Below are 27,283 nucleotides of genomic sequence, written 5' to 3' on the forward strand. Positions count from 1 at the left end.
AGTGGCAGAACCCGTTACACACAGCCCGTGCTCCAACCCATCCCGTCTGATAAACTCGCCTCATCGACCACGAGAGGTGACTAGAACTGTACGCTCCCTCATTCCTCAGACTAGGGAGAAAGGAATAGAAGGATATGCTGATGGGATTAAATGAAGAAGGGTGGGAGGAGGCCCGTGTGGAGCATAAACGCCGGCATGGACCAGTTGGACCGAATGGCCTGTTTCTGTGCTGCACATTCTGTGTAATAAAGAATACTAGAGCGAGCCTTTGGCTCAGTGGTAGCATTCCCATCTCTCAGTCAGAAGGTGGAGAGTTTGAACCCTGCTCCAGAAAGTCCTGGACAGTGGAGACCGGAGCTCTGACTCTGACATGCAGTGGGGATACTCGAATCTGGTAGGTGTGGGTGACCCCCTCCCCTCCTCATCGTATGGGTCGTGGGAGCCCATAAAACTTAAGAGGGCTTGACAGGGTAGATGCTGAGAGGCTGTTTCCCCTGGCTGGAGAGTCTAGAACTAGGGGTCATAGTCTCAAGGGGTTGGCCATTTAGGACTGAGGTGAGGAAAAAATTCTTGACTCAGACGGTTGTGAATCTTTGGAATTCTCTACCCTCGAGGGCTGTGGACGAGTCATTGAGTATATTCAAGACTGACAGCGATGGATATTTGAACACCGAGGGATATGGGGGTCGAACGGAAAAGTGGAGTTGAGGCAGAAGATCAGCCGTGATCTTATTGAATTGCAGAGCAGGCTCAAGGGGCCGTATGGCGTACTCCTGCTCCTATTTCTTATGTTCTTATGTAAAACCCTCCCCTCGTACAGGACAAACCACCTTATCGGCTGGTATAAAGATGGTCACGGCCATGCGTTCCTGCCAGACTGTTAATCAGCCTGCAAATCCTTCCACTGCTTCAATTCTCCGAGGGAGATATGACCATGTAAGGAAGTGTCGGCCCCTCAACTCTGCAGGGAGAGCACGACAGAGCTCCAATACACTGCACCATCGTAAACACTGGGCCAATTAGGGTAGAAGATATAGTGGATGAATGCTTAAGAGGCTCATATGACACTCCTTTGCTATTTTAACAGTGTCACTAAATGACTACATTAGCGGACAGAGCAAAGTGATGTAAAACAGTGTTAGTCAGCTGTTGGGTTATTTCAGCCCTATGCTGGGATCAGGGTTTAGAAACAAAGTACACGCAGACACCAGCAAAAACGGTTTTCTTACCATAATTTATTGCAGGTAAAAATATGCTCTTAACCAGTGGCTTCCACAAACCAAATGATAAACTTGACACCACCCAACCAATATTGCCAAACCCTCGGGTTCACCATTTACTTTTCACCGGTGCAGTGATAAAGTAGCTCAGTAGAGGCATGAAACATACGCTAGGTGCATTATCCACCAGCCATGTTCTTCGAACTTTAAATAGCACAGTTACAAATGCACGTTTATAAAACAACATACTGCCCCTCCCTCCACTCTCACACGTTCACACAGACACGCACACAAATATACACACAAACCTTTCCTGATGCAAAAATAACACTTTATTTTTCAAATAAACAATTTAAATCCTGTATATTCTGGGCCAGAATAAGCAGCAAGAGGCTGTTCAACCATCATTAAATGTCATCACTAATGAAAAAGGGAAGGATACTCCATTTGGTTGGGGGCAGGGGGGCTGAGGGCAGGGATAAGTACTTACAACACAAGGTCCATCCCCACTGTTATTCATCAGTGAATATCTCCACTTGTTTGGAGAACCTATTGCCCGCACTGTGCTGTAGCCCCCCACTTATGGAGGGCTGGCATTTCAGGTTTGGCAGAGGCCCCGATTAGCACTTGACTGGTGCCAACCACGGGCGCGGTGAGCAAGTGCCCGCACTGACCCCTCCCCCTGGGATCGGTATCCATCTCATTCCACGAGGCCCACACGAAGCTGCGGCGATCCGCCATTACTAAGCTGACTGCTGACCGACCGGTTTTGGATCATCCCCACCCCCGAGAGTGACCACATTGAGGGGGGGGGGGGGGGGAAGAAAAAAAAAAGAGGGTCCCGAATGGCCTCTCAGAAGTGGCTGATTGTCAGCTGAACGTGAAGTGGGGGCTCTGTCCTAAACCGGGAAGGGAAGGGGGGGAGGGGAAAAGAAGAGAAAGGGGTCAGGTTTAGGGTCATGCCGGGTGCTTGGAGGACACTTGGAGCTGGGGGTTCAAACTGCTACGTGTGGGGAATTGCCCCCCACCCTCCCCACACCCACCAATACCAACACACCCCTTGGAGATAACGTCAGCTACCCGAAGGGAATCTGTGCTTTCACTGCAGAATCTTTTTTCCTTTATCAGTACACAGCACGCTGACCGACGAGGATGGAAATCTGCCAACAGATATACGGCAGCTTCCGAGGACCGACACGGAGATCCCACCGGGCCCCCAAGAGGCCCAGACTGAAAATGTAGCGTTCAGAGTGGAGTTTCCAGCCCCCCGGCCCAGATCCGACCCAGTTCCCAAGCTTATCTGGCCCGTGGATCTCTGCCTTTGAATAGATGCCTCCTGCACAGAGCCACAGATAAAAGCACTCACCTAGAATCATATACCCTTTCGGCCCATTGTGCCTGTGCCGGCTCTTTGAAAGAGCCATCCTATTAGTCCCACTCCCCCCGCTCTTTCCCCGTAGCCCTGCAAATGTTTTCTTCTCAAGTATTTATCCAATTCTCTTTTGAAAGAGATTATTGAATCTGCTTCCACCGCCCTTTCAGGCAGTGCATTCCAGATCATAATGACTCACTGCGTAAAAAAAGATTCTCATCTACCCTCTGGTTCTTCTGCCAATTACCTTAAACCTGTGCCCTCTGGTTACTGACCCTCCTGCCAGTGGAAACAGTTGCTCCCTATCTACTCTATCAAAAACCCTACTTAATTTTGAACACCTCTTATTAAATCTCCCCGTAACCTTCTCTGTTCTAAGGAGAACAATCCCAGCTTCTCCAGTCTCTCCACGTAACTGAAGTCCCTCATCCCTGGTATCATCCTAGTAAATCTCCTCTGCCCCCTCTCCAAGGTAACACTGGCTAACTCAACACAGAGCCAGGAATTGAAGTTGGTTTAGAGGATACTAGCAGTTTTACAAGGCAGTAATATAATGTTGGGGTTCAGGACACATCATGAGAGGCTAGATTATTACCTCTCCAATATACATCTAGCTTCTAATTATTTATGAAGTTTTAAAAGTTTGCCTTAAAAAAAACAGCAGCTGCTTTGGTTGATATTGGGATTAGTGCTGTGACATGGGACTGAGAAGCAGGTTATTTGGGCAATAACGCTGAACCTCACCAGGTACCGGGTTCGTGCGGCTCGATCTCACCGGGTACCGGGTTCGTGAGGCTCGATCTCACCGGGTACCGGGTTCGTGAGGCTCGATCTCACCGGGTACCGGGTTCGTGCGGCTCGATCTCACCGGGTCAACTGAACAACTGGATACGTATCTGGTTTAATAATGAGACTGAAGCTTACAGTATGGCTGGAGATCATTAGCCATGGGTGATGCTACTTAAGAGAAGTAATGAGGATTGAACATAGACTGTTGCTTAACTTTAGAATAATATTCTGGTGACTGCCCAGGATGTCAGCTGTGGCTCAGTAGGTAGCACTCTCGCCTCTGTGTCAGAAGGTCATGGGTTCAAGTGCCACTCCAGGGACTTAAGCACAAAATCTAGGCTGACACTCCAGTGCTGCACTGTTGGAGCTGCCGTCTTTCGGATGAGACGTTAAACCGAGGCCCTGTCTGCCCTCTCAGGTGGACATAAAAGATCCCATGGCATTATTCGACAAAGAGCAGGGGAATTCTTCCCGGTGTCCTGGCCAATATTTATCCCTCAACCGTCGTCACGAAAGCAGATTATCTAGTCATTAACTCATTGCTGTTTGTGGGAGCTTGCTGTTCGCAAATTGGCTGCTGTGTTTCCTACATTACTTGGTTGTAAAGTGCTTTGGGACATCCTGAGGTGGTGAAAGGACTTATATAAATGCAAGTTCTTTTTTCCTCAGTAAGTGTATTCAGTGAGCAGCGGAGCCACACAGCTCAGCTTCTATCCCTGGTCTGTGCCCAGTTAGCTGACCTCAAATTGGGAGGACAGCAGAGGTACGTCGGCGCAGCCTGGATTAAGGAGGGCCGTGCCCCCGATCGCCATCCAGCCGAAAAGCCCCCGGGTATGTGGAGGTTGGGTTCGGGCCGGGATGCCCTCCACGGTCAAACTGCCGGCCCACCCTCTCGCTTGAATGGCGGCCGTTTAGAGGAGGTAGCGGAAAGGCCGTCCAGCGCCCCTAGCGTTCATTCTCCGAGCAAGGAGGCGGCCCCTTCAGACAGAGGGGGGAGACAACTGGGCCGGGGGGGGCATGAAAACACACGCACAAAAAAAAACAATTAAACGTTGCAGCTATCACTCCATTTCTCTCAGGGGTCTGGGAGATATGGCGGAGAGGTGGGAGAGGGTTGATTTTGTGGCGTGCAGGTGCAACTGCCACTCTCATATTAAATACATTGGGGGCAGAGTCCAAGATGGGGTGAACGTCACACCATCTGACGAAAGCAGCAGGCCCGACGGCCTCTTTTTTTTTTTGTTCGCCCTTCGGGGACAACCTCGCTCCTCAACCGTCCGCTTAAGCGTTAGCACGACCCGACTGCCCTCTCAGGTGGACATAAAAGATCCCATGGCACTATTCGACGAAGAGCAGGGGAATTCTTCCCAGTGTCCTGGCCAATATTTATCCCTCAACCGTCGTCACTAAAGCAGATTATCTAGTCATTAACTCATTGCTGTTTGTGGGAGCACGTCAACCGTGCAGAGCCTTTACACCTCCACACAGACAGAGAAATACCGGATGCCCTTGGCCTGGAGTATGGTTTACATTCAACCGTCGAACCCCGATTAACAAAACCCCTTCCCGTTCTTTGGAGCGACAAAGTGCCGTCGGCAGAAACAGGACGTGCTTTTCACCGTCTCGCGAGGATACAATCTGAAACCAGAAAACCTTATCACTTGGAACAGGGGACGTGGCCTCTTCCCCTCCCCTCCCCTCCGCCCCCCCCCCCCCCCCCACCCTACCCCACCGGCTAACACTGGATAAAGACACTCACGCAAGCAACCGAAACGTTAAAAAAAATTACACCCTACGTAATAATTATTCTAGAAAGAAAAAAAAAAGAAAGCATTTGTCAATAAGCTTCCAACACTTTGAAAGAAGAAAAGGGTTTTACAAAGTGGTAGTCTAGATTTCCGCAGTGCGGGCATTGCTGGACATTGCTGTACTCGGAGAAATACTGCATCCCGACCCGTACATCGATGACCGGTTTCCCACAGTGTTTGCAGTTCAGTCTGGCCTGAAAGAGAGTAACAACATTGGTTTGAGAGGGAGAGAGAAAAATACAGCAGTTAGCTTAACTTACAATCTGGAATGCACTGCCTGAAAGGGCGGTGGAAGCAGATTCAATAGTAACTTTCAAAAGGGAATTGGATAAACACCTGAAGGGGAAAATATTGCAGGGCGATGGGGAAAGAGCAGCGGAGTGGGACTAATTGGATAGCTCTTTCAAAGAGCTGACACAGGCACGATGGGTCAAATGACCTCCTACTGAGCTGTAAGATTTCATGATCTGTAATGGATTAATGTGGGAGGCAACTGTCTTTGAGGGGCGCAGGGAAAGAACCACTCGGAGCGTCGTGGCTCGGTTGGTTGCACAGTCGCCACACCCCCGCCCGCTCCTCCGCCGCTCCTCCACCGCCCACCGCCCCCCCGCCCCCCCCCCCACCGAGTCGGAAGGCTGTAGGTCCAAGAATCTAGGCCAACACTGCGATGCAGCACTGAGGGAGTTGTTGCATTGTCGGAGGTGCCGGACATCGGTTACACCATAGTGTGTAGGCTGGTGGTTCAGGTGGACGTTAAAGATCTCACTGCACCCCTGCAAGAAGCGCAAGGAACTCGCACGGTTTCCTGGCCGACATTCCTCAAACGCAATCAAGTTAATGAGCCTCTGGTCCTCGCTGTATGTTGGGATCTTGTGGTGCGGCAAAATTGGCTGCTTCAAAATAGTTTGTTGCAGGTGAAGTGCTCAGAGGTTTTTGAGATGTGATCGGAAGTTCTACAAACGCAAGTTTTTTCCCCCACTCTTTCATTCGCCTCATCTCCGAAATGCAGTAACAAAAATCACATTTAAATAATAAATACGTCTCGCACATAAAATCCAAATCTCCGCTGTCTCTATCCTACCCCGCACCAATACCACTCACCCATCACCGCTGTCCCCTCTGCCGTACATTGACTCATTTAAACGCAGACTTGTGTTTAAATCTCTCCGGGGCCTCACCACTTCTAATCTCTATAACCTCCTCCGGCATATAACCCCTCGCCCTCCCCACCTGACACTCCCAGTACTCTTCACTCCTCTGACTCTGGCCTCTTGTGCCTCCACCGCACCCCCCCCCCAACCCTCCATCAGCAGTTGTAACTTCAGCCACCTAGGTCTCACTTTCTCTCCCCAAACGCCTTCACCACTCCACCTCCGAGACGCTCCTTAAAACCCACCTCTTTAACCAAGCTTTCCGCCGCCCCTCCTAATCTTCATTCTTTTGACTCGCAGTCTGTTTTTCCCCACGCCTCTGTGATGTACCTTGGGACATTTCCCTAGGTTAAAGGCACTATATAAGTGTAAGCTGTTGCTAAGAAACTGGAGTTTGAGGGGATTAAATGCTGCCTGAAAGGAAAATAGGAAGGAGGGAAGGAAAGACAGAGAGAAAGACAGAGGGAAAGACATCCTTGCATTTAAATTGTGCCTTTCACGACCTCAGGACGACCTGAAGTGCATTTGAAGTGTAGGGAAGAATTAATTAAAGGGAAGGAAAAATGAGAAAGCTACAAAGGAAATCTTTTTTAACACTGCAGGGGAAGTTAATCTCAAAATCGAGTCAAAACAAGAGAGTGGAACCAACACGGGGCGACAAATGGAAGTTGTAGTAGGCATTGGGGAGAAAGGACGCATAAAATCCTGAAATACACATGGAACGAACAGAATAGAGGGAAACAAGCAGAGGAACAAGAAACATTTGATGAAGAGGTGCAAGGTGCATGAGCAATATCTAACAGAAATATAAAGGCCAGTAACACTGTTCTGTAAGTGTAACGGGAGCAAGAGACTGGTGGAGAGCGTTGTTGGATCATTTACCAATGGGGAAGTGGTACTCAAGGACAGAAGAGTGCCAGAATTGGTAAATCGTTATTTTCGTGGCTGTTTTTACCACTGGAAAAGAGGGGGGTTAGAGATGCCCGAGTTGAGGGGGCACGACAAGGGAGCGGGCTGTCTGGAAACCCTTAGCATTACAAGGGAAGGTGTTAAAGATAGGTAAACGAGACTTTAGACTCGGACAATTTCCAAAGGGTGCTACCTCTTTGACCAAGCTTTTGGTCACCTGTGAAGCACCTTGGGATGTTTTACTACGTTAAAGGCGCTATATAAATTCAAGTTGGTGTTGCTGAAGATCATAAATCTCCTCACCGATATCAATCAAAGCTCATCAGAATCGGGTAACATCTCAATAGACTGGAAAAATAGCAAATGTGGTCCTCATCTTTATCTATGAAGTAAGAGGGTAAGAAATGAACCCTCAAGTTACGGGCCTGTGTCCTTTTACCATGATTGATGATGAAAGTGTTTGAGACTCCGCTGGGGGCGAGCATTTTTTGAGAAGGGTGATCAAAACACGGAATTGATCACCAGCAAAGGTGGTGGGACAGACAGTCAGGGCAGGATAGGTTGAAAAGAAGGACTAGATGAATTCTTATAAGAAAAAGTAGATACAGGGCTATTAAGTCCGTGAATCATAATAAGGAACCTGATGGGAGGTTTAAAAGAGTAGGCTAGGCAGACCAATGGTCAGCTCTTGCCAAAAACATCACTGCAACTGTTTTTTTAAGTAAAAAAAGTTACCATAGTGGTATTAGTGAGATATATATAGGGACACACACAGACACTGCGACACATACACACACATAGACAGAGACAGACAAGAAAGCTTGCAATGGGGAAGAGAGGCTGGCAGCCAGAGGTGAGAGGTTTCCCTTTACTGCCAACAGCCAGTTAATGAGCACCACTAACTTTGGAGCCCCCAACTTGTTAATTCCTCGACTCCTTTCAATCAATTTGGCCTGAAAGTGGCTGCATATTCTACTGCTAAAAGCCAACTTTCAATTCCCAGCATTACCTTATTGTTAAACTTATCATTTGTTAAATGTACTGAATGCAAGCAACAATTGCGCACAGAAAGAGTTAGAGAGCGAGAGCGAGAGAGACACTCGCATTTATATAGCGCCTTTCACGGCCTCAGGACATCCCAACGCGCTTTACAGCCAATGAAGTACTTTTTGTAATGTAGGGAATCGCGGCAGCCAATATGCACACAAACTGCTGGGGACCAACTTTAAATGGATTGTCCAGCGGCAAGAGTTTGGAAAGAGACACAAATGACAGACGTGATACCCACCTGACAGCACGGAGACGCAGCCAGGATGTCGTAAGTGTACATGGTTCCCAGCTGGTGCCAGCTCCCGTCCCATCGCGACTTGCATTTGATGCAAATTATCTTATGTACCCCTTCTAGACAGTCCACGCAAATGGCATAGAGATGCATAAGCCTCCCTGCAATAAAACGATGGTCAGGATTTTGGTAAGCTCCCAGCGGCTAGAAAACAGCTCTTACAAAAGGCACAATTAAAATACAACTAGTAAATTATCCGTTGAGTTGCCTATGGTCAGTTGATGAATATGAGTTATTTACACATGAGATGACAACAAAGTTGACAAGAGTTCAGAAACTTGCTCCACAACGCCACCTCGTGGACCAAAACCAGCAACTACGCAATTACCGTGACTGTTTACATGTAGGATTTCCATTCCAAATGTTTACATAGGAAGTTTCAGAGTTAAATACGGACATAAAAATGTGACCTAAAATCATGACAACAGGAAATATTGAAGGAAATGCAAGTATGCGCAATATTTGTAATACACTGATTTAAGATACAACAATGGTACATATCTGCACTATAATTTTCCAATCCCACAAGGTCATCAGGATAACATAAGAACAGAAGTAGGCCAATTCAGCCTCTCGAGCCTGTTCTGCCATTCAATTAGATCAAGGCTGATCTGTATCTTAGCTCCATTTACCTGCCTTGGTTCCGTAACCCTTAATACACTTACCTAACAAAAATAAGGAGTGTTTTTGTGTCTGAACCAACCACATCTTCTCAGTGGGTGTGTTTTTGGTATTTTACAGACTCCCGCTATGTCAGGAGATTCAGTCGCAGAAACAGACCACTGGGCCATCAAGTCTGCCTTGCTGCTCTCCTCCAAACGAGCCACTCTGTCTAATCCCGCCATCCTGCTCACTTCCCATCGCCCTTTAACATTCCTCTTCTTAGAGCAACCAGCTGAAATCCCTTTAAAAATGTACGGAGACTCTCTCCTTCAACAACAGTCTGTGGCAGAGAATTCCACATTCTAATCTAGCCGCGTGAAGAAGTTTGTTTCTCCACCCCCCACCGAAACCCTTGGCTTTTAATTCTCTCTCTGTGCCGCCTGACTCATCCATTTGGAAGAGGCCAGCAAGCATTTCGTTCCGCAGCCTCAAATTAAGTGTATCTAATGAGGACAGGTGGAAGGAGGAGTTACTATCTGAACCGTGTGCCCCCCTCCCCCCCACCCACCTGCTGGTTTAGTGCGTAAACAAGTCACACGAGGCGGCTCTCAATCATACAATGGCTGACGGGCTCCCGTCTTCTACTAGGAGAACGCGATTGCTGCTTTTTTTAAGATATATTTTGATCAATTCTACTTTGGTCGCCAACTTTTCCTGGGGAGATTCCTCAGGGTGTGATGAAGCAGACTATGCACGGAGCAGGACCAATGAGCCTTGCTGCCTTTGTGGGGGGGTTAGAATTTCCTGAACGCCTCTAGGTCAGAATCCCCCCTAAATGGAACGATACCCTAGCGCCGCGGATCACTGGTTGGCCTGGGATAGCCGACTCCGGTCGGTGTGTAGTGCCGCTCGTTTCGGGGCTGGAGTGCGGACGGATGGGCGCCGCCTCTCTCCTGTTAACGCATAACATGATCGTGGGGAACCTGGTGCTAAATCATTCGCAGACGGCCTGATTCTGGGTCAGGGTTTCGTACGTAGCAGAGCAGCTATCTCATTGCGATCTATTGAAAGTCAGCCCTCAAGCCACATAGATAAGGTAGATAGTCAAAATCTTTTCCCAAAGGTAGGGGAGTCTATAACGAGGGGGCATAGATTTAAGGTGAGAGGGGAGAGATACAAAAGGGTCCAGAGGGGCAATTTTTTCACTCAAAGGGTGGTGAGTGTCTGGAACGAGCTGCCAGAGGCAGTAGTAGAGGCGGGTACAATTTTGTCTTTTAAAAAGCATTTGGACAGTTACATGGGTAAGATGGGTATAGAGGGATATGGGCCAAGTGCAAGCAATTGGGACTAGCTTAGTGGTATAAACTGGGCGACATGGACATGTTGGGCCGAAGGGCCTGTTTCCATGTTGTAAACTTCTATGATTCTATGATCCCTGGTCTGAGCTGATTTCAGGCAGGGCAGCATTAGGGACACTACAAGAGAACTGTATGCAATACTGGTTTGGGGGAATCAGGTCTCCTGATTGCTGTCTAGAGGCCCTTGTGAAAAATGCTCGTATTTGCATAACTGATGAAGACAGGATCAGGCTTGTCGCTGTCCACAATAAAATTTGGGAACAGACAAGAAATTGGCTGAAAGTAGACGGCTAAACTAGACACCATCATTGCTGCATCCCCCCTGGAGCCAGGCACACACCCTGCAGAATTCGAGCAGCGACTACAGAAAAGTGCCTTCGCCGTTGGCACTGGGACTCCAGTGAGGGGGGGAATGAAGGGCGGCCATGCATAATGTTCATAATCGCCTCCACCTGAACTCTCCACACCCGGCAGCAGAACTGTGTATTCGGAGTTTTCACACGCCCACGCTGCTGGAGGGAGCAAGCAGTTTGAGCTGCGTAACACCAGGGCTTATCCAAAACTCTGCTGCCCGTCTCCTAACTCGCACCCAAGTCCCGTTCTCCCACCCCTGTGCTCGCTGACCTACATTGGCTCCCGGTCCGGGAACGCCTCGATTTTAAAACTCTCATCCTTGTGTTCAAATCCCTCCATGGCCTCACCCCTCCCTATCTCTGTAACCTCCTCCAGCCCTACAACCCTCCGCGATCTCTGCACTCCTCTAATTCTGGCCTCTTGCGCATCCCCAATTTTAATCGCTCCACAATTGGTGGCCGTGCCTTCAGTTGCCTAGGCGCTAAGCTCTGGAATTCCCTCCGTAAACCTCTCCACTCTTTCCTCCTTTAAGAAGCTCCTTAAAACCTACCTCTTTGACCAACACCTGTCCTAATATTTCCTTATGTGGCTCAGCATCAAATTTTGTTTGAAAAATCGCACCTGTGAAGCGCCATGGGACGTTTTACTATGTTAAAGACACTATATAAATGCAAGTTGTTGTTGTAGGGTGAAATTGTGGGAGTTCCAGGTGGTAGGAGCCATTTGAGACAATGCTCTTAATTCTATGGCACAAGCATATCGCACATTTAAACTTAGTGGAGGGTTCATTTTGATTTTGTGCGATAGTGCAAAACGAGTGATAGTGAGTCGGCAGCCTCCGTTTTACATCTCTCCCCGGTTGACTTCAATGGAAATAAAAGTCGGGAGAGATGTAAAACGGGCTGCCGATTTGCTATCACCTGTTTTGCACTGTCGCACAGAGTCAAAAATATCCCCCCAGTGGATTTTTCTTCATACAACAAATTGATAACACACTAAACAAGCCCAAACTCTAAAGTGACTCACAACTCTCAAACATAAGCATCACACGAAAACTGAGCTGCCAAGCTTCTTTTCCTCTCTCACCGATAGGCAGGTCCTTAGTGAAGAGAGGGCAATGACCTTCATAAAGGGCAATCTGCATTGTCAATAGGATTATTGTAAACTGTAAGGGGAGGGTGTGTGGCTGCACAGAGACTAATATATTTTAAAGGGGCCCAACAAGCTTTGACCAGATTCAGGGAGATGCCAGTTTGGGCATCTGCTGCAGTACGGTTGTGATTTTGACATTGCACTAATCTCCGTGCTCCTGACGCACAGGTCTGGATGAGTCGATTGCAATCGGAACATAGGAGGAGGCCATTCAGCTCCTCGAGCCTGCTCCACCGTTCAGTTAGATCATGGCTGATCTGCACCTCAACTCCATTTTCCCACCTTTGCTCCATATCTCTCTCGATACCCTTACCCAACAAAAATCTATCAATCTCGGTCTTGGAAGCTCCAATTGACCCTCAGCATTCACACCCTTTTTGGGAAGAGAGTTCTAGATTTCCACTATCCCTTGTGTGAAAAAGTGCTTCCTCATTTTGCTCCTGAACGGCCTGGCTCTAATTTTAAGATTGTGTCCCCCTTGTTCTTGGTTCCCCCACCAGAGGAAATAGTTTCTCCGTATCTACTATATCAAATCCTCGTAACATTTTAAACACCTCGATTAGGTCACTCCTCAATCTTTTACGCTCAAAGGGATACAAACCTAGTCTATGCAACCTGTCCTCATAATTTAACTCTAAATCCCGGTGTCATTCTGGTGAATCTGCGCTGCATCCCCTCCAATGCCAATATATCATTCCTGAGATGCAGTGCCCAGAACTAATCACAGTTCTCCAGATGGGGTCTGACCAGACCTTTATGCAACTGAAGCATTTCTGGGATTTTCTTCTGGCCTTATAAGGGGTGGAGGAGGTTGGGGGGGGGGGGGGGGGAAGAAAAGAGTCCCTGATTTCCACTACCCTTTGTGTGAAGTGCTTCCTGATTTTGCTCCTAAATGGCGTCGCTCCAATTTTAAGAATATGTCCCGCTCGTTCTTGAAGCATTTAAACATATTGCAATCCGAAACTTGCCGGGATTGGCAGCAGGCGATGGCAGTGAGGACTGGTTTTTACCGTCCACCAGCCTTGGTGAGGATTTGATATAGTAGATACGGAGAAACTATTTCCTCTGGTGGGGGAACCAAGAACAAGGGGGACACAATCTTAAAATTAAAGCCAGGCCGTTCAGGAGCAAAATGAGGAAGCACTTTTTCACACAAGGGATAGTGGAAATCTAGATTCACTATCAGGTTGTTGCTGGAGGGGTTGAGGAGAGTGGCCTATGGGGAAAGGCTAGCTGCTTCATAGAGATACAGCTTAGATTGAGGGGGAGCTCCCGGGTTGGGGATCCCTATTCATCTGGGGCCAAGTGCCGTTAAACCTCTCCGCCTCTCTCCTCCTTTAAGGGGCTCCTTAAAATCTCTCTCTTTGACCTCTGCTTTTGGTCACCTGTCCTAATATCTCCTTATATGACTCAGTGTCAAATTTTGTCTAATAATCGGGCCTGTGAAGCGCCTTGGAACGTTTTACAACGTTAAAGGCGCTATATAAATGCAAGTTGTTGTTACTGCAGATTATGTGGCTTGTGTGTTGTAGTGAGAAGGCTTCGAAATTAAGATTATCATTTTCAAAATAATAACTGAAGACATATTAAACCTAATGATTACAGTCTCCCCCAAACACTAGGTTTAAAGTTATTAACAGAAGTATGATAAAGACTGCTGCTGCTTACAGCACTCCTCGCCCACCTTACACCGAAATGTTGCACTGACAAAACCACACAGAGGAAGTGACCTCCTCACTACAAATTGATGCAGCCAAAAGTGAGGATGGAGAGAGAGAGAGAGAGAGAGAGAAAAGAGACAGACAGACACAAAGACAGAGAGAGGGAAACACACACATAGGATAAGTAGAACGTTCTTAAACTGTCCAAGTTCATAGATATCCTCTCTCCCCTATATCACAAATCTCTGCAAGGTTAGATTGTAGCACAATGGTATAGAGGTCCCTTTTCAATCACTGCCTTATAGACTCTGTAAGATCCCCTTTCAGTCACTGCCTTATAGGCACTAAGTTGCCCTCTTTATTCAGAGTACTGCTTAAAAAAGCTGGCAGGAAACAAAACAAAACAAACACACCACAACACCGTGCGGTCGGACATGCACCACGTCAGCACTACTTCCTACACAAGTTCCTGATCGGAAAAGGAGGTCACACCAACAGGCAGGCCAAACCACTCACTCATATTGGAACTGAGCGAGGTCCAGAAGCAGAACCCCGCCCTACTCGTACACCAGGGAAATTGAGGGAAAGAGGAATTCATTTTAAAATGCAGCACACTTTATTCAAAAATCCACAATCGGATCGCATTTGTGGGCCATTCATTCCACAGTAACCCAGGCCAACAACACTCAGTAATCCACTACAATGGGTCCTTCCCCCTACCCTGTGGAGCTCCGTTCCCCCTCCCACCCCACCACTCTCTGGAGCCCCCTTCCCCCTCCCCTCCCCTCACTCTCGAGCCCCCTTCCCCCAATCTCTGGAGCCCTCTCCCCCTTCGCTCTCTGGAAGATTCCACACGCTCATTGACGTAGCGATTGAAATGTGTAAATCATGAGCAAAGTCAGATAGAAAAACCGGACGCGAGACATGAAAGTGATAAATGAACTGGTTTCTCTCTTCTTTCCCCCCCCGCCCCCCTCCCCCCTCACATTCACGGCCAAACAAAATAACTTCATGACCTTGCAGGAAGAGTTGATTTTTAAGGGACAACCGTACGTCCTGATAGTCAATGACTCAAGAGGGGAGGGTGCAGGACTGAGGGAGCGCAGCATCATCCGAGATGCCATCTGTCAGGTGAGCAGTACGGTTACAGATTTCCGACTTGCCGCGATGGAACTTGAACTCCCAGCCTCTGGGTTACTGGAGCCAGTTAACATATCCAACACACTACATAGAATTACAAGGAATGTACAGCACAGAAACAGGCCATTCAGCCCAACAGGTCTATGCTCCACACAAGCCTCCTCCCACCTTACTTCATCTCACCCTATCCGCATATCCTATTCCTTTCTCCCTCATGTGTTTATCCAGCTTCCCCTTAAATGCATCTGTGCTATTCGCCTCAACTACTCCTTGTGGTAGCGAGTTCCACATTCTCACCACTCTCTGGGTAAAGAAGTTTCTCCTGAATTCCCTATTGGATTTATTGGTGACTATCTTATATTTACGGTCCCCAGTTCTGGTCTTCCCGCAAGTGGAAACATCTTCTCTACGTCTACCCTATCAAACCCTTTCATAATCTTAAAGACCTCTATCAGGTCATCTCTCAGTCTTCTATTTCCCAGAGAAAAAAGCCCCAGCCAGTTCAATCTACCAGGCTTCTGTTCCGGTCAGCAAGTGGGCAAACCAGGAAAATTTCGCTCCCCCATCATCAGTTCACCAAAAGCCTAATGAGAAAGAGACATAGAACTTGCATTTATAGAGTGCTTTACTATTCTTCTCAAAAGCAATCCAAAGTACTTCACGAGTAATGAATGACTCTGAAGCATGGTCAGTGAATGCTGTACAGGAGCGAAGCTTAAAGCGACCGTCATTAACTCGATCCCTCGATGAGAATTTCACTCCTACCTATTACGACAGCATTAATCCGTCTCTCTTGGTCGGTTGACTATGTCTGCTACCGTGTCAGCGGAAAGCAGCTGATATTGTCTGTCCACACAGCGGTGTTTACGTCACTGCTGAATGATTAAAGCTGCGATATAATCAGTACAAGATTACCAGGATTTAATCTGCAGTGTCAGCCGTGGCTCAGTGGGCATCTCTCTCGCCTCCCAGTCACGAAGTTGTGGGTTCAACCCCCCCACTCCAGAGGCTTGGGCGCACAACCTATGCTGACGCTCCCAGTGCAGTACCGAGGGAGTGCTGCATTGTCGGAGGTGCCGTCTTTCAGACGAGATGTTAAACCGAGTCCCCGTCTGCCTGTTCAGTTGGAAGTGAAAGTATTTCGAAGCAGAGCAAGGGAGTTCTCCCCGGTGTCCCGGCCAACCATTCATCCCTGAAGAAGGAGTAGCACATTATGACGTGCTTTAGGCTGCCCCGAGTGGTGTGTTAAAGTGTGGCATAAAGGAAAGTTCATTCTTTCTTGCAATGAATTACTGGGAAATAACACTGTTCATATTAAACATCTCCAGCTTACAATATTAAAAATCCTTTACAATTTGTTAAGAGCTATAGATATGAAGTAGTGACTAAGGGCAGCCAATGAACCAATACTCAGTTCAGATGACAGCGCTGCCTCCAGTCCTCCCTTCTGGAGACAAAGGATCATCGCCAAAGATAATTGACTGTTGGCAGCAGCGGGGGAGAAGAGGCCAGCCTTTTTACTCTGGCTGTGGCAAGGTCAGCTTCCAGCCTATCAACTTCACACTGGGGCATGAGAGACATGGTCACCTGAACAGCCTCGCATGCGAAAATTCCCAATGCACAGAGTCTCGTTATAACGCAGCACGAGACAGTCAGTGAAAGCCAAGGTTTGCTCCCAGTTTGAGCCACAAGAAAAGGGGGTTTGGCAGCAGAATGTCAGCTGGGATCAGAGGTACATTTTAGGTACATGGAGTAGGTCTCGTTTTAAAGGCTCAATTAGGAGTACGAGCTACATTTAGCGCTGGAAAAGACAGCACTGGGATCTCTGCAACTGACAGCAATTATCTCACATACTCCCCTTAATTCAGAGCCTTGCCTGAGGGTTAACTGGCAGCTAACCGGATCATTAGCTCCTGATCCACCTAAGTGTGGAGACGGGCTAAAAGCTGCACAACTGTGCGTCTATCCCTCGTCTCAAGAGATGACGAGCAAGTTATATTTAAACATCAGTCCAACGTCAAAGCAAGCGGCACTTTATCAACATCAAACAGTGTCTGGTGCTCGACATAACAAAATTATGATCTGGAACTGAAAGGGTGGTGGAGGCAGATTCAACAGTAACTTTCAAAGGGGAATTGGATATATACTTATAGAATCATGGAATGGTTACAGCACGGAAGGAGGCCATTTGGCCCACTGAGTCCGCGCCGGCTCTATGCACGACCAATCTAGCTAGTCCCACTCCCCCTTGAAACAGAAAAATTTACAGGACTATGGGGAAAGAGCAGGGGTGGGGATGCGCGGGTGAGTGAGACTAGTTGGATAGCTCTTTCAAAGAGCCGGCACAGGCACGATGGGGCTTTTTGTAGTGGAGTGTAGTCTGGTCCCAAAGCACATTGCAAGTAGTTGGCTTGAAACCAAGCACAATGCATGAATCGAAAGAACAGGGGAAATGCAGTGTCCGGGGGCAATGAGAGACATAGATTCGATCTGTCATAGCACCCACTTCCCAGACACAGGTATGACACTGGAGGGGCGGGGCGGGGGGGTGCATATCTGGCCCCCGAGTCCCTCTAACACGATTCTTGGCAGCCAACGCAGAACAGCTCTGGCAAAGACCTACAGCGGGTAACCTGCCCATTGCTGTAGCAAGACCAGGTGGATGGGGGGGGGGGGGGGGGGGTCAGAGGGAGGGAGAAGGAGCAATTGACTCAAAAAAAACCACACATGGAACTATCCCATTTGTACAATGGGATAGTTCCATGAGTGTAGTCACCGTTTCCTACACAACGGTGACTACACTCAAAAGTACTTCACTGGCTGTGAAGCGCTTTGGGACGTCCTGAGGACCTGAGAGGCACTGGATAAATGCAAGTTCTTTTCATCCATTTAAGGACTGTCCATTGTCATCTCACCACACACCCTTCCCTGTGTACGTGCACAGAGGGGAAAGGATATAGAGCCCACCTCAGCCTGGTAACGGAACATAGTTCTGCTGCCAATTCCAAGGTCCTCTTCTCGACTCAGCACGCCCCAAAGCCGCACAGGCAAGATAACAGGAAGTAGTCCAAGGTGAGAAAAGGCCATTCAGTCCACAGAAGCCCATCTCTCCAGCACATCGTTCTTCCACCATGCCATCCAATTGTATTTGAATAACCTCAATATTTACGCCACTATTATCTTGCTTGGTAGATTATTTCAAACATTTGTCACTCTTTAACATAGGAACAGGTGTAGGCCCTTCAGCCCATCGAGCCTATTCCGTAAGGAAGTTGAGTTGTCCCTGACTTCGGTTCTAAATTTAGATTTCACCGATTTCCATTCTACATCCCTTGGAACGACTTTCTGGTTCCATCTCCTCTCGGGTGTCAGCCATGGCTCAATGAGTAACACTCTCGCCCCTGAACCAGAGGGTTGTGGGTTCAAATCCCACTCCAGCGACTTGAGCACAAAATCTAGGCTCACACTCCAAGTGCAGTACCGAGGGAGTGCTGCACTGTTGGAGATGCCGCCTTTTGGATGAGATGTTGAACCGAGGTCCTCTCAGGTGGACGTAAAAGATTCCACAGCCACTACTTTGAAGAAGAGCAGGGGAGCTCTCCCTGGTGTCCTGGCCAATATTTATCTCTCAACCATCATCACTGAAAAGCAGATGATCTGGACATTATCAGTTTGCTGTTTGTGGGACCTTGCTGTGCGTAAATTGGTTGCCGCTTTTCCTACATTACAACAGTAACGAAACACTTCAAAAGTACTATTGGTTGTAAAGCGCTTTGGGGCGTCCTGAGGTCATGAGAGGCGCTGTACAAAACTTAAGTGTGTTCTTTCTTTACCATTCTTAAATACTGCGACCGGTGAACTTTCTCCATGATTGACCACTCCACTCCTTCACACCTTCCCCCCTTCCGCGCCCCCCCCCCCCCGAGCAACGTAAATTTCCCCCAATGGCCGAGTGGGTGAAGTCATCGCTCAGTGTTGCACCAAGGCACTGATGTCAGACTGACTGGCCGACAGGTGCTGAGAACAATTGTAACGCAGCAGTTGGAGCCATGACCATAGTCACATGGGGAAGGGTTCCTCCACCTTATTACTATCCATTGACACCTCCCACCGCTGGAAAGTGCTCACAAAAGGGACATCCGGTAGTAGACGCATGCAATGCTCCCCATGGTCAAATTCCCTGGTGCCGTTCACCATCCAGGCACAGCATTAATAATGCCCATTTTTCGACATCGTCCAGAGAGCTGATGGTGACTATGGAATTGTGCTCCAGCAAAAGTCAGCTGGAGGGGCAGTAACAGGGGCAAGAAAACACCAGGACGTTCTTAAAAGTACAGCTGGCAGAGACAACATATACACCACAGTTTAATAAACTAGGGCCTTAAGGGGTCCCTTAATTCATCAGTTTTCGGCCCATGCATGATCCCCTCTGTATTTGCTGATTTACTAGAACATTTCCCAGGAGTGCGTCGATATTGACAGGGAGCGCCTCGGCATTTGCTGCGGTCCCCGGGAACTCCTCGATATGGTTCTGAGCCACCGGGGGGGTTGAGGGGGGAGGGAGGGGGTGTGCGGGGGAGGGTTTAGTATTTGCTGAGGGTAGCCCTATACAGAAAGGTTGAAAATAAAACACACACTGCTGCAGACATACACAAGAGATTCTAGATACACTGCCAGTTTTGTGCCAAAATTGCCACTATAAAACCTGAATCAAGTCCCGATTTGACTCCAGAGCAGATCAATAAGCCACCACAAGAGCCCACCTCCCCTCAGAAACTTACTGCAGAGGCTTTTTTTTTAAAAACAAAGTTTGGAGAAATTGAGACAAGTCCACCTGCACTCACCAAACATATAAAATCTATCAACTGGGAAACGAAGCTCGGAGCAGCCAGACGGTATAACTGGAGTCTTGCCAGCTGCAGATCTCACTCTGCGCTGATCAGTCTCAGACTGGAGCTCAAGCATAGCCCCGGCTGAAGAGAGTCTCAAGTGCTGCGGCGTGCAAGGCTTCTTACAACTCATCACCACACGCGAGAGCAACAGATCAGGGCAAGTGTATCAACCTTCTCGGGTGCATTCATTTGAAGGGGCATCGCCACAGACGGGTTTAACTACCTGAGCATAAAGGCGCGCAAAGACAAACACCGACTGGCATAGACCGCGTGTGGCAATCCAAGAAGCCTGATTAGTTACTAACAGCAAGACCAGACCCTAAGCTTGCTGTTAATAACAAGACATGGAGTCTGCTGATCGAAACTTCTCACAGGTGCAACCCAGGAGTGTACGATGGATTTTTACGCCTATGGAAACAATTGTGTTTAGCCAAAAAGATCCCGTTTAATCCCTGCCAAGGTTCTTGTGCAAAAAAAATCCTAAGGCATCCGTCACTTTGTGCTACCTCTCTTCTGACAATGCAAAAATACTGATCGAGAATCCTATGATGCGTCTTCAACACAATACACGCTGCGTATTATTCACTGAATGGAAAATAAAATCAGGACTTGCAGAGGAAAACAATTATTTTGAAAGATAAAAGCGTTGCTCTAACAGTAAATGCGAGTATTTGAGAGATGCTTTAGGGAACCACATAAAGTGCCATTTCTGCTTGTCCTACCTGTGTCTATGAAAGACACCCAGCTGCAATCCCACAATTTATAACAGGAAGGCTTAGAGTTGCTCATATTTTTTTTCTAAATTCATTCTCAGGGTGCGGGCATCGCTGGCGAGGCTGGCATTTATTGCCCGTCCCTCACTGCCCCGAGAAGATGATGGTGGGCCTTCTTCCTTGTAGCGGTTTGATACAACCGAGTGGCTTGATCGGCCACTTCAGAGGGCAGTTAAGAGTCAACCACATTGGTGTGGGACTGCAGTCACATATAGGCCAGGCCAGGTAAGGACGGCAGGTTTCCTTCCCTAAAAGGACACTAGTGAACCAGATGGGTTTTTAAACCACAATCTGACAGCTTTATATTTCCTGATTTGTAACTCAATTCAAATCCTCAAACTGCTATGGTGGTGGGATCTGAACTCACGTTCTCTAGATTATCAGCCCAGGCCGCTGGGTTACTCGTCCAATAGCATAACCACTACAGTACCGCACCGTGTGCACGTTTAGAATCATTGTGGGTGACACTGAGGAAGTTCCAGTGGTGAATATCATAGCGCTAAGGAGATTGGAAGACTAGCAAAACAGGGGACCTCCAATGAAGTGACCCACGCATTAAATTAACCCATCGTCCTCTTTCAGCAGCTGAGTGCCTGCTTGCTGTTCATGCCCAGTGACCCATCACCCCTGTGGTCGTTGACCTACATTGGCTCCCTGTCCGGCAACGCCTCGATTTTAAAATTCTCATCCTTGTTTTCAAATCCCTCCATGGCCTCGCCCCCTTCCTATCTCTGTAACCTCCCCCAGCCCTACAATCCTCCGAGATCTCTGCGCTGCTCCAATTCTGGTCTCTTGCACATCCCCCATTGTAATCACTCCGCCATTGGCGGCCGTGCCTTCAGCTGCCGAGGCCCTAAGCTCTGGAATTCCCTCCCTAAACCTCTTCGTCTCTCTCTCCTCCTTTGAGACGCTCCTTTGGTCACCTGTCCTAATATCTCCTTATGTGGCTCAATGTCAAACTTTGTCTGATAATCGCTCCTGTGAAGCGCCTTCATAGTATCATAGTAGGTACAGCAGAGGAGGAGGCTATTTGGCCCATCGTGCATGTGCCGGCTCTTTGAATAAGCTATCCAATTAGTCCCATTCCCCTGCTCTTTCGCCATAGCCCTGTAAATTTTTTCCCTTCAGGTATTTATCCAATTCCCTTTTGAAAGTTATTATTGAATCTGCTTCCAACACCATTTCAGGCAGCACATTTCAGGTCATCACAAGTCACTGAGTAAAAAAATGTTTCCTCATGTCGCCTCTGGCACTTTTGCCGATCACTTTCAATTAATGTCCTCTGGTTACCGACTCTTCTGCCACTGGAAACAGATTCTCCTTATTTATTCTATCAAAACCATTCATGATTTTGAACGCCTCTATCAAATCTCCCCTTAACCTTCTCTGTTCTAAGGCCTTGAATTTTAGTACGTTAAAGGTGCTGTATAAACACAAGCTGCTGTTGTTGTTGGTAAATGCCTGCTTGCTGTCCACGTCCAGTGTTTCTCTGTAACACAAAGGAGCTTTACCTTGAAGGGAAGATGGGACCTACCTTGGAGGTGACAGGGCACATCGTATTCTATCTCGTCATGTCTCGAAGGACTGAGAAAGAGAGTCCCGTCCACCAGCGGAAAGAGTTCGAAGACCGGGAGGATCTTGTGGCACAGCGCGCAGTTCACCACGTTCCTCTGACTGGCGCTCAGTGCTGCCAGGATAAACTTCCTGAGCTCCTCCCCTTGCCCCGCCTGGGCATCGTCCTCCATGCGAACGTGGTAGGTGTTCATCTTGTGCTTGGGGACGTGGGTCAGCAGTTCCGACAAGTCCAGCCGCCGGAGAAACTGGACCGGGGCACCCAGCGGCCCCAGCCGGGTGGCCGAAGGGCCCAGGTCGGGCTGGCCGAATCTCGGGCCGCTGGGCAGCAGTCTCCGGCTGCAGGACTCCGCGTGAAGGGCCGTCTTGAGGAACTCGCCCAGGTGCCGGGCTCCCCGGGGAACGCCGGCGGAGAACGAGAGGTAGGGGTGCGCTGCAGCTGACGGCGGAGGCTGTTCGGGGGGGGAGCCGCAGGGCGACCTGAAGGGGTCTCTGTGTCCGGCCCCCTGCCCCCCATTGCCCGGCCCTTTCTCCTGAGAGTTCTGCCGGTCGGCTGAGTGCCGCCGCTGAGCGTCCTGGGGCTTGGCCGGCCGGTTCAGCTTGCACTTCTTGCCGTCCTCGGGCGGCGGAGGCTCGCCGGGCTTGGCCCCGCCTCTGTCGGAGCCGGCGACCCCTGCCGCCTTCTTCTTCTTGTCGTCCTGTCTCCGTCGCACCTGATACCAGTCCACGTCCTTCTTCAGGTGGCCCTGCCCGCAGCGGCAGGAGCAGAAGCGGAAGGCCAGGTCGTAGCCCTTCTTAGTCCACATGTTCTGGCGGCACTGCTTCTCGTTCCAGCTGCGGGCCCGGCCGATGCAGTTGAACTGGACCAGGATGCTGCTCTCCCACTCGTAGAAGCACTGCAGGTGCATCCAGTTGCCAAACTGGCAGTGCTCGTTGTTGCACACCACGCGCTGGTAGTCCTCCTTCTCCAGCTCGACCGGCCGACCAAAGCCGCAGACCAGCGGAGTGGCACAGGGCACTTCTGTAGAATGCAACAGGGGCAGAACTTGTTACTGGAGCAGCAGAAAGGGGCACTCTCCGTTCTTAAGCGTAACAACTGCACCAACTTGCATTTACATAGCGCCTTTAATGTAGTAAAGCGTCCCCAAGATTCTTCACAGGAGGATAAATAAAGTCAAAAATTTGATACCAAGCTACATACAGTGATATTAGGACAGGTGACCAAAAGCTTGGGCAAAGAGGTAGGTTTTAAGCAGCGTCTTAAAAGGAGGAGAAAGAGGTGGAGAGGTTTAGGGAGGGAATTCCAGAGCTTGGGGCCTAGACAGCTGAAAGCATGGTCGCCAATGGTGGAGCGAAGAAAATCGGGGATGCGCAAGAGGCCAGAATTGGGGGAGTGCAAAGATCTCAGAGGGTTAGAGGAGGGTACAGAGATAGGGAGGGGCGAGGCCATGGATGAGAATTTTAAAACAAGGCATTGCCAAAGAAAAAAAATTTAAGCGTGTATAGGCAAAGGACTTGCATTTATATAGCGCCTTTCACAACCCGAGGATGTCCCAAAGCACTTTTCAATCAATGAAGTACTTTTTGAAGTGTAGTCACTGTTGCAGGAAACACAGCAGCCAATTTGTGCACAGCAAGCTCCCACAAACAGCAATGTGATAATGACCAGATAATCTGTTTTAATGATGTTGGTTGAGCGGTAAATATCGACCAGGACACTGGAGAGAACTCCCCTGCTCTTCGAAATAATGCAGTGGGATCTTTTGAGTCCACCTGAGGGGGCAGACGGGGCCTCGGTTTAACGTCTCATCCGAAAGACGGCACCTCCGACCGTGTAGCACTCCCGCAGTGGAGTGTCAGCCCAGAATATGTGCTCAAGTCTCTGGAGTGGGACTTGAACCCACAACCTTTTGAGATGTCGATCGGTGCGTGGTGATTCCGACAAATCGGCATTCCATGCGTAGGCCTCCCAATCCCGGGAGGTAACCAGGAGGGGACTACACTATGGACTGTGTAAATACAGCTGCCTATTTATCATTGATCACTTAAGTTTACATCAAGTCACCAATTGTGTCGTATTGTTTCAGTCATGTAGTTTTCTGACAGCTGTGGGTGAATTGAAAATGTCAAAACTGAGATTGATACATTGTGGTTAGCCAAGGGTATAAAGGGATATGAAACCAAGGCGGGTCGATGGTGTAACAATACAGATCAACCATGATCTAATTGAATGGCGAACAGGCTTGAGGGGCTGAATGGCCTGTTCCTATGACAGCGTGAGTAGCAATATGCATGGTGACAAATTTGCAGAATGGGGAGCAGAAAATCTAAGTGTGGTGTTGGGATGGGACAGTAAGACAATTGTGAGCCCGAGCATGGGCCACATTGCAGTATCTGCCATACAGCTCTCGCCAATGATGCCGAAAGACCTTCCCCTCCCCCCCAAAGCTCAGGCAGCGCTCGCCTACCAAATACCTCGAGCGTAAAGTCAAGGGGTGAGTTTTGTGCCACCTTGTCAGCCACTGCACGGTGGATCCAAAATACGATCAAAGCAAGCACATCTTCCCCACAGATACACAACGTCGCAGCAACAAAGCAACTTCAGAGAGTGAGGAATCAAGCAACGCAAGAATTCCGGAATTTTCTTTCTGTACCTCTCGACAAGCACAGCGTTTTTCCTACAACAGTCTGGAATTCTGTTCCAAAACCACTCTCTCCTCCTTTAAGACGCTCCTGAAAACCTATCTCTTTGACCAAGCTTTTGGTCACCTGTCCTAATATCTTAAGTGGCTCAGTGTCAAGTTTTGTCTTGATCACTCTCCTGTGAAACACCTTCAGACATTTTACTACGTTATTGGTGATTTATAAATGCAAATTGTTGTTGTGATTACATTTCAATTAGAAAGTGTTTCAATGGCCGCATTGCGCTTTGGGATGTCCTGAGGTTGCAAAAGGTACATAGGAACATGTGCTATATAAATACACACGGTGCTATATAAATGCAAGCTCTTTATTTTGTGTGCCAACACAAAAAGGCACTTTCTACAGTGACAGCTCGTTTATCATTTGGGTCACGATGCTGCCGGTCAGAAGTTTTACAGCTGGTATCCGTGGGAATGTGTCAATATTGCAGGAAAGTTTGAAAACCCACCGAGTTAGCTGATCTCACGGGGCGGGGGGATTGGTGCTACATTTGGCTTGAGCATCCCTGGGCCAGGAAAGAGAGAAAGAAAATAAATTAGCTGGAGTTCTCACTCCCGATTGCTACCCGGTGTCTCTCCTGTTGCTAAAGTGGGGCTATCATACCAGGGCTCGGATGGTGCGCCCCCACACACAGTCGAATAGCCTACCCTATACCCAATGTTGAAGCTGGCAATTCGGGCACTACCGCCAGCACCAGTTGAACCGTACCTCTGGCAAAGTCACTGCCTCCAGATGAGGGATGGGAAAGAAATGATTTTATTACCAAGAAATGGGTTAAAGGGGAATTCAAAGCAAGTTCAGATGCGCATTCTTCTATTGCATTTATTGATCGGTCTCATTTAATCCTGCAAAAAGGAACAGGGGACAGAAACACGTGACATTCCCTTTTAGGATAATGTTTTTTAAAAAGGGAAACAAATCACTGAGCTATTTAAATATTGGACACTGTCAACGGCCCCGTGGCGGAACAGAAACCGGGATGGCATTCTTTATATGTTTTTTTTTATATAATTTTTTTTGAAAAAACCTTCTATTTGCATATTTTCCATCAAAACAGAAAGTACTTTAAAAAAAATAAGCTTCCTGCTCTACCACAAAATACGACAAGCTTTGCAATACTGAGTGGGTGCGTTCAGCAATATCAGGGCTGATTATTGTGGGAGGGTTTTTAAGCAAATCGCTTGGCGCTGGGTCTTTGCCCCTCACCGTGATCGTTGCCTGTCTCCGACTGGCCCGATGTAGCTCCTCCGGCCCCCGGTCCCGCTGCTCCGGCCCCCACTGTAAATGCACCAGCTCCGGCCGCAGTGTCTTGCTCGTCTCCGCTGCTGTTCGTGCGCTTGTTTTTCCTGCCCTTGGCGTTCTTCTGGTTCGGCATGATCCGGGGCTGGCGCTTCAGGCTCGGCTTAGCTCATCCACCTCACTCTCTTTATTAGCTCCTTTTGCTTCCCTCTCCCCTTGTTTGTCCCTATCTATCTATCTATCTATATATATATATATATGTATGTGTGCTTGTCTGTCACAGCGTTTCCCTCCCCATACCTCCCTCCCCGCTCGGTGCGGGCGGCGCCTACGCGCTGTGAACGGGGAAGGCGTGTCTCGCGGGCACCTCCCCCCCCCCCCGACCCGCGCGGGGACTCGGCGTTCAAAGAATGGAGCGCGCTCCAGGGCCCGCGTTTTAAACCCAAGGCATCGACGATCGGTTGGTGGAGCGCGCTCCAGGACCCGCGTTTTAAACCCAAGGCATCGACGATCGGTTGGTGGAGCGCGCTCCCGGGCCCGCGTTCTAAACCCGAGGCATCGACGATCGGTTGGTGGAGCGTGCTCCCGGGCCCGCGTTCCAAACCCAAGGCGTCGACGTTCGGCTGGTTGGGAGCGCGCTCCCGGGCCCGCGTTCCAAACCCAAGGCGTCGACGTTCGGCTGGTTGGGAGCGCGCTCAACGGCCCGCGTTCCAAACTCAAAGCGTCGACGATCGGCTGGTGGAGCGCGCTCTCCTTTTTGGAACGCGGCTGCGTCACGGAGCTGAGATTCCCGCCCCGCTCCTTACTGATTGGTCCTCGCCACCGCATCCTGCCCGTCCGTTGGGTTGTTCCGCTGTCAGTCAACCGGGCGCCGTGAATGGGACCACCCCCCCCCCCAACCTCCTATATATAGGACCAGCCATGTAAACAAGGGTAGGAGCCTCGCAGTATTGGTTTGGTGTGTGTGTTTTGCTGAGGTGCAAAAACAAAATTGAAGCACAGATGATACCCACCTGCTTTTTTTTAAGCATTGCAAACTCAGGGAAATATCTGTCTTTCAGGTTAATTGGAGCTCACGGTGAAAGTATGAAGAAGGGCCCTCGCTTCAGAAATAGCTATAAAATAAATTGTTTTGGAGGTCTATCATGTTTTGCACGAAGGGGTCGATAAATACTTTGGAATTGTGGAGTAACTTCAACTTCAGCTCAGTACTGGAGGGAAAAATGTTCAGCGTTAAAGGGAGAC

General features: G+C 48.8%; 1 protein-coding gene across 2 annotated transcripts; it reads right to left on the reverse strand.

Moving 5' to 3' along the window:
- Positions 1 to 1,215: 1,215 nt before the first annotated feature.
- heca (hdc homolog, cell cycle regulator) lies at positions 1,216 to 26,410 on the reverse strand. 2 transcript variants are annotated; one of them, XM_067988562.1, is made up of 4 exons: positions 26,006 to 26,403; positions 22,059 to 23,117; positions 8,538 to 8,692; positions 1,216 to 5,383 (listed from the first exon to the last, which is right to left on the reverse strand). In XM_067988562.1, the coding sequence occupies exons 1-4, from the start codon at positions 26,172 to 26,174 to the stop codon at positions 5,219 to 5,221; spliced, it is 1,548 nt and encodes a 515-aa protein (XP_067844663.1). In that variant the 5' UTR covers positions 26,175 to 26,403; the 3' UTR covers positions 1,216 to 5,218. The 2 variants fall into 2 exon arrangements, with proteins under 2 accessions (XP_067844663.1, XP_067844664.1); XM_067988563.1 differs by lacking the exon at positions 8,538 to 8,692 and having other exon boundaries at positions 26,006 to 26,410.
- Between the last annotated feature and the right edge of the window lie 873 nt (positions 26,411 to 27,283).

Source organism: Heptranchias perlo, chromosome 8 (genome assembly GCF_035084215.1).
Source record: "Heptranchias perlo isolate sHepPer1 chromosome 8, sHepPer1.hap1, whole genome shotgun sequence".
NCBI classification, from domain to species: Eukaryota; Metazoa; Chordata; class Chondrichthyes; order Hexanchiformes; family Hexanchidae; genus Heptranchias; species Heptranchias perlo.